The 8,120-nt window shown below is 30.1% G+C and overlaps 1 protein-coding gene across 1 annotated transcript; it reads left to right on the top strand.

Annotated features, from left to right (window-relative positions):
• Positions 1-216: 216 nt before the first annotated feature.
• LOC111038259 lies at positions 217-6,558 on the top strand. Its single transcript, XM_022321300.1, has 5 exons — positions 217-747; positions 2,343-2,628; positions 3,065-3,274; positions 4,884-5,191; positions 6,163-6,558. The coding sequence occupies exons 1-5, from the start codon at positions 217-219 to the stop codon at positions 6,556-6,558; spliced, it is 1,731 nt and encodes a 576-aa protein (XP_022176992.1).
• Positions 6,559-8,120: the final 1,562 nt, after the last annotated feature.

Genomic DNA, 8,120 nt, shown 5'->3' with positions numbered 1-8,120 from the left:
CCTGTTCAAAACAAATTATATTGTTTTGATAAGTAGCTTCGTGAGTCTATTGACAAATGGTTGCGACGCATAGCAACAGTTATTTATAATAAAACATTATTCAGCTTTAACAAAACTAAATCTTACATTTATTTACTTCATATTTGAGAAACTTGATTATAAATTATCTAAATTCTACAAAAAATTAACAAATTTAAATTTTCTAAGATTCTTGAAATGGACTATGGTAATGTGTTTTTAACAAATGCGGATAAGCGGAAAGCGATAATCAAGCGGCAATTTGAATCCAAACAAAGACTTTTAAGGTCAAAATTAAAATTACGCGAAGAACATATTCAAAATTTCAAAAATCAACGGGAGAATGAACAAATTGTAAAAATTGCTAAAAATAAAAATAAATCAAATAAAACGAAACTTCGGATAACTGAGTTGAAAGACTTAGCATTTTATAGAATTTTGGAGCTGAAAAATAAAATAAAAAATAGAGATCGAAAAACAGTGGAAAATATACAAAATCTTAAACATTCTGCATTAGTTACGAAACATGATAAAGAATTAAACCAGTATTGGGCCAAATATGACAGTCAACTACGGATGATGGAAATCAACAAGTCATTGACAGAGAGATGTGTAGAAAACAAACAATTATCAGTGGAAGAAGAGGAGGTAATCGACGAAATAGGTAGTAATGGAAATGATGATATAGAAACGGAAGAAGAATCTTTGGATAATTGTGTCTACATTCCAGTGAGTGATATGCAGTATAAAATATATTATTATATAATATAATTAAGCAATACACCTATATGTTTTATTAAATGTTATTTGATAAATTGAGAGTCTTAAAATTAGTTTAAATTCATTAAAATCGAAACGCCGTTCACGTTCAAGTTCAATTTGAAAAATAACGACTAACGAGTTACGTTCGCGTATCGTTCACTAAATTTGAGCGTGAACGTGTGAACCTGCGTTCATGAACGATGTTTTTTCCAAACACTGACTATTATGATATACATAACAGTAAACAATATTCACATCATATATATTTTTTAATTAATTAATTTCAAAAAATTATAAAATTGAAAAAAATCGTATTTTCAACACGTTTCTAAAAAAAGAAATTTTAAATATTTGTTTGCCTATAAGATTTCAAAGGTTAAATTTTCACATTTTCATATAAAATTATTATTTTATTTTCACTATTTTTTCTATATGGATAACTACTACCCAATAATTATACTTGATTACACTTTATTGAACGTTAAATTTATTGAATCATTATTGAACTATATTTCTTCTTTAATAATTATTCTCTTTTTTCCGTATTTACTTGAGTAGTGTGAGACACGGGGCCGGCGGCAATGTGGGTATGGTGGGTCGTCACACCCCCCCTGTTAAATTTGTTTGTAATTACCAGTCGGCAATTTCAGGGAGCCGTTGTCCGTTGGAAATTTTACTTTTTGAAAAAAAAAATATATATATATTAAATTTAGGAACGGGTCCCAGCAGTCGGCAGTTGAGAATTTATCGATTTAGAAATCTAAATACTGCCGACTGATATAATTGTCGGCTAAGGAGTATGGACCCGTATTATAATACTATAATATATATTTGTTTTTGTACATTGTACAACGATAAGTCCGTCGGAATATCATTGCCATCGCTAATCGGCATTCGGCAACCCCTATCTCAAGTACCCGTATATAATCTATTTTGTTAAATAATATGATGTACTGCCATCTGCCGTCTGCTAAATTAAAAATTTTTTTTATTTTTTACTTAATTTTTTGAGTTATTGACAAAAACTGGTTGATTTATATTCGTACACGACTTATTTTTTAGATCTTATAATAGTTCTGACTGCCTATTGTATCTTTACATCTGTATAAAATACAAGTAATAAATATTTTAACTATGCATAAAATGGTTTAAAATGTTTTAGTTCTATATTTTGTTTTTGTTTTAACTATTTTACCTACTTCAGAAAAACCAGGAATTTTTATACTTCACCTATTTTTTTTTTTAGAAACTTTGTGTCGGCATAAATTAAATTTGAGTCGGCAATACTTGATCTCACACCCCCCCGACAAAATTGTGTAAAGCCGGCCCTGGTGAGACACCGTGATAAACTGTTATAGTAGACCAGTATAATACTGTTCTACCACAGCAATAAGTGCCATCTTGTCAATTCCATTTGAAATACTTTACTTCTTATTATCTATTAGTTATAACAACTCATTAATCTTTTTTAATAATCATGTAATATAATATTTTTATGTAACTTTATCACTGTTACACTGGTGTTGTGTTTATATATTCGAGTTTTATCGTTCGTACTGTAGAAATCGAAATCTGTGGATATGAACCTCACGTTTATACAACGCATTGAGAATTTGAGAATAAACTCCACTAAATGCGATCTGGATGCAGCATTCTGGAATAAGACGGCGCCACTTTGGAATAAAATGACAAAGTGTCTGCAAGCCAACATTGTGGAGGCATCGATGAGTGACGAATCGGAACTGTCAGTTCCCAAAGTTCAAGTGGAAGAAAAAACTCGACGTCACCTATTCGATTTGGCGGACGATAGCCACCCACCGTCGTTGATGCAGCAGATTATGATGAACGGTATCGTATTATTATTGTTATGATAACAATGGTTATAATATATAAAGAGTACCTAAAAGCAGTTAAAATAAACAATATGGTCGTTTGACTGCTCCAGGTGGTAAGTAGTTACTAAATTTAACTATAATTATATATATATTCTGAGTACCTAGAGCATATTTTAAGAAATTTTTAATGCGTGGCACTATCACTATACGCCTTAAAGACTAAGCCAAATTCCTTTCTCAGATACCTAGGGTTCCTAATACCTAATACCTCATGTCACTTATTTTGTAAGTTAAAATATACTCTGTAATTACCGTTTTTCATAATTCGTGTATAATATTACTCATGTATAAAATATAGGTACATCGTGTACCTTCTATAATAATTATAATTGTTGACATGTTTGAATGTTTCCACGTTAGTATTAAATTGGACGTTTTTTTTGTTGTAGATGTGGACTACTGTTTATCAGATGCATTGATGTTTGAAATGATAGAAAGGGCCAAATTGCTATCAAAACCGGGAGCGTCCGCGGTCGATATCATAAATCTGATCAGGCGTGTGACCGAATACGAGGCTGACGTTAAAAACAACGTTGATTATTTTGTGACCAGTCTCGCGGAGAGGGCTGTATTCGAATTCACAAAAAAGAAAATTGCCGGTGAGTGTAAGAGCGTGTAAGGGCATTTTACGCATTACATACAATATTATAAATTATAACATACATTGTACTAACCTTTAGTTCCGGAATTAATAATCGTTGACGATTTGTAGCTATAATAATCGCTTTAATTAAAAAGTAAATGCAAGCTGCTCGTTACTACGGGGAAATGTATTAGAAAATTGTGAAACACAATTGTTTTCTTTTTATTCATGACGAGTGTTTCGTGCAGAGGGCTATATAATCGGAAAATTCCACTTCTTATTATTTTAATATAATAATAATATAGGTAGTTCTGCTTCGTATTTTCATTAGCTATAAAACACTGTAACTCTGTCCCTTATATATATTTTATTTTTTAAATAACTGTTCTATTTCATCCAGTCAGCTTTACAGTGTGTTTCTTTTTTTAATGTAATACAAGACCCTTGATAACTTGTTACAATAGCAATTAAACATATTTGAAATTCTTTTTACGCGATTCTTTTTTATAAGCATTTAAAGTTCAAATTTTGACAATATTTATCAAATTGAAATTAAAAATAACTTTGTAGTTAAATAAATGTACACAATTTTCAATTTTTATTGCTATGGATTGAAAATTTAAAACGAGGTCCACTTAAGCTGTTTTTTCCGTAACTATAAAATCTAAAAAATATATGAATACATTTATTTTTTACAGACATTTTAAGTTCAAATTTGGATAAGATTACATTTAGCACTAAGAATAATAAACGTTTATCATTTTGTTGTAATTCGGTTCCAAAACAGCTCAATTTTACATAATTATATTTTTTTTTTCCAGCATCACTGATAATTTAAGAATAATATTAATTGAACTTATCGGCTATCAGATCAATAATAAGTAATAACAATATAATATATCCTAGAATGACATACCGTTCCGCTCAGAATCGTTTTTCGTATACAATGATATGATATCATTGAATTAAAATTTAATACCATCCATTACAGCGACCTTCTAGACACCTAATGTACAGCAGAGCGACATCCACTTATTACCAGCAGCTTTTTACTCTTCGTTCTTTGCCAAGTTGATAGTACAGTTTATATAAATATAATTCAAATAACATTTTGTTCCTGGACAATACCATTTTTTTGGTATTTTTATTTTTATTTTTTCATTTTTTAATTAGTATATATACAATCTGTAAATTAATTTTTTACATTAAGAATATAAGCTAGAATTAAGTATGACATGAAAATAGAAGCAACCCAGCGGCTACACTTAACATTGATTTAGTAAAATTGTTAGATTTTTTTTTTTCCGATTAAGAGTAAAGTCACGGCACCATCTCCTCTTAAGTCTTCTTTGGGGATTCCCAGGTATTGTTTCTGTATTAAGTGCTGAGATTAGTTTTTTTAGTATAATATATTGTTTTAGCAATATCTATAAGACACTATAGTCCGGACCCTTATGATAATTTTCCCTGGGTGACTCTACGACACCGTGAAATATTTCTCTAGAATTAAATTCCGATTTTCGTAATTATATGTTATATAATAATACGTTTCGTATTTTGTATTATAACCTCTGAAACGAATAAGCAACGTTTATATTTTATGCGATTATGATTACTTTTTTCAGAGAAAATGTTTGTCGACATGCGTAAAACCATTGACCGGCTTCAACACGTGAACGAGAAAGATGTGATTCCCACCAAATTGATCAAATCCAAGAAAATGAGCGAAGTTACGTATTTTATTTTTGAAATGATCAGCAACGATGATGTTTACAGCCGGTTCGACAAGCCACTGGACGACGAGCCGCGTTATGTAGCTCAGATTTCAGAAACAGCTGAAGATAGGTTCAAGAAGTTTCTGGAGGAAAACTTTCAAGAGACGAAAATGTCTACAACAAGGTTCCCAATAAAGGGGCGTACGGAACTGGACGAGGTAACTATGATATTTTTAGTACCGTCAACGGTTACCAAAACATCTTGAGAGTTACTGACATCTCACTGGTATTTGTGAAAGGGTATAATGGAGAAAAAAAATCAAAACATCTGAGGGTATTTTCAGTTTTTAAAGTTTACGTGAAATCCATTAGTAGAAGTGGACATTTTTTTTATTGTACCTATTCTAAATACGAATATATACATCATATATTGCAGTAAAATTCGCTTAAATTATCAATTTTTATAGAGATTTATCATCATCTGGCATCTGCCGATCATAAGGGCGTCTTATCCGATTAGATAAAGAAAAACCAAGTATCTTAACAGGTGGTTTTTACATTTACTTACTATAGTATAGCCAGTACCTATAGGAAATGTCTAAAGATCGGCTGAAAACCGCGTCTTAAACGGGAGCGTCTTAGCAAGTTTTACTATACCTATATAATATGTTTTGATAATTTTTGCTAGAACATACATTGTAATCAAGTTGTAAAAGGCAAAATTCAATAAATGTGTAAGCCTTTTTATTAGTAATTATATATTAATATTGTATACAATATATGTACCTATTGTACCTCTAAAAAATATAATGTAGAAGTACCTATAATTGGAGTACATTTTAACCAGCAACTATAATCAATAGAAGTTTGTATTTTCAAATTAGCAGTATGATTCAATTTTGGACTGTTGTAAATAAAACAATCAAATATTGCGTTTGAAATAATATTTAGTGACAAGTTTAAAAAAAAAAATATTTTGTCTTTTTATGAGAAAAAATAACCATGCCAACTAAATATAATTAATTTAAAAAAAAATATTTTTGTTTGAACTAAGTACCTATATTTACAAAAACGTTAATGGCTATATTTAAAAAAAAATGGTTTTTTTATGGGTTACGGAAGCAGATCTTTCTATCTTTCATGTCCCGTGCTTGTCGTACTGTTGTCTTATCCAGTATTGTTGTTCTAGAAAGTCGACAACCTAGTTCGGTTATTCTTGGAGCACGCACACCAAAAGACAGCGCACTTTGTTTCGACCAGCAAGGTGAACGAGTATGAAGAGCGTGTTAAAGCGGTGTTGCCGTCAAGTGGCCCAGCCAAGGGTCACCTGACACTCCATTTAGTGTACAGGATCTGCCGAAAAATTTCGAAGCTGGTATTCGGAATGTTCACGACGAAAGAAAAGGTGATGCACAACTTCGAGATGACCGTCGATGCTTACGTTCTGCTTGTTGCAAACCGGACAAGCCGTGTGAATTACAATACAAAGGTCTATAAGCGAAGCAAAAGTGTTGACGTCGATGACTTCAATAAATTATACGAGGTGACGTTGAAGTCGATTCGAAATGAATATCGTATGGTATAGGAGTTGCATGAAAGCAACTAATCCTTCGTCCGCGGTAACTACATTATTATTATATTGACCACACATGTATACGTATACCAGTAACTATTTTATTATGATAACACGATATCGTTATACCTAAGTACCTATTATTTTATTTTTTTTATTTTGAAATATTGTTATTTGTCGATCAAGTAAAAAATTTATTTCTGAGTGGAGCGAAAATGCGCAAATATTTTGAGACAGAAATTCTTAAAATGTTCAACTTTTTTAGCCTAGGACTGAAAATTTAAAACAAAAATGTTATAACTGTAAAGGATTTAAATAATTGTCAGCATTCAATATTAAGAAGATTTAATTCTTAATTTAAGTATAAATTAAATATGTGCCAGCTTTATTATATATTTATAAGTTTTAAGCCCTTGTGAATAATGTTTTTGAATTACAATAAAGTAACTGAAATCGATTATGAAAAAATGGTAAGCCTACTTACGAATATTTTTCCAATAACTTCAAAATTTTAACTTTAAACAATCATACAAACATTATGTGACTTTCCGGTAAACATTTGTTTTTCGTCAAAACATCAATACATTTTTCTCCGTTCAGAATCAAAAATATTTTTAATATATATTAATTAGTATAATATATAATAATAAAATATTATTTTATTAAATAATAACTATTTACTATATACTATTTACTGATAATTAATTATAAAATACGTACATCAATATTTATTTATTTTTGTAGATACTTTTTCTCAAAACTGTTATACACCTACGCCAGAAATACTAAATGTACTGACGCCAAAACGTAAATATCGGACAGGAATAATTCGCTATCCAATTCAGAATTAATATTCAATGATAGCCCAGAGTTAGAATTCACACTAAATACAAAATCCTATGTATAAGAACTTACTTACCAAGTCCTATTAAAAAGTCCAAAATTATCAATTCTTTAAAAAATCCATCAAAAATCATTAAAAAAATCGAATGCTTCAAGAAAAATTAAATAATATGAGAAGACAATTAAAACGAAAACTCACTGTAATTCAGTATTTAAGAAAACAAAACAACAAAAATATTACTAAGAATATAAAAATTCAACAATTTTTTAACCAGTCATAATTTCCTTCCAACAATTCGAAAACTCTTATGACAATACAAATGCTACAAGAAAATCGCAAACCTTGGTCTAATGCAGAAAAAAAACTTGCATTGTCGTTGTACTATAAAGTATAAATCACCTTCGAAGTATAAATATTTGCGAAAAATTGGTATAGTTGTACCTGGTGAAAGTACCGTGCGCCGATGGTTAAAATCTATACATTTTCTTCCTGGTTTTAGTAAAGAGTACTTATGTCTTATATCATATAAAATTGAAAGTGTCAGAAATGTCTAAATGTGATAAAAAATGTATTAATTTACACGATGAGATCTATAATGACAGGCATTGAGTATAATAAATCACTAGATTATTTAGAAGTTTTTGAAGACTTGGGTCCCCTAGGTCGACACCAAAATTAGCTACACATGCACTGGTCATTATGGTTAGAGCACTGCACAAAAATTGGAAAT

This window comes from Myzus persicae, unplaced genomic scaffold (assembly GCF_001856785.1).
Source record: "Myzus persicae strain clone G006 unplaced genomic scaffold, MPER_G0061.0, whole genome shotgun sequence".
In the NCBI taxonomy this organism is placed as follows: domain Eukaryota; kingdom Metazoa; phylum Arthropoda; class Insecta; order Hemiptera; family Aphididae; genus Myzus; species Myzus persicae.
Note: the sequence above shows the minus strand (reverse complement) of the source record. Positions and strands in the feature narration are given on the sequence as shown.

What these genes read in the sequence shown, in the direction of transcription:
- LOC111038259 (XM_022321300.1), top strand. Translation starts at nt 217, where the DNA reads ATGGACTATGGTAATGTGTTTTTAACAAATGCGGATAAGCGGAAAGCG. An exon ending in GCAGCAGATTATGATGAACG is followed by an intron (nt 2,629 to 3,064) that starts GTATCGTATTAT and finishes TTTTTGTTGTAG; the next exon opens with ATGTGGACTACTGTTTATCA. An exon ending in GGCGTACGGAACTGGACGAG is followed by an intron (nt 5,192 to 6,162) that starts GTAACTATGATA and finishes TTGTTGTTCTAG; the next exon opens with AAAGTCGACAACCTAGTTCG.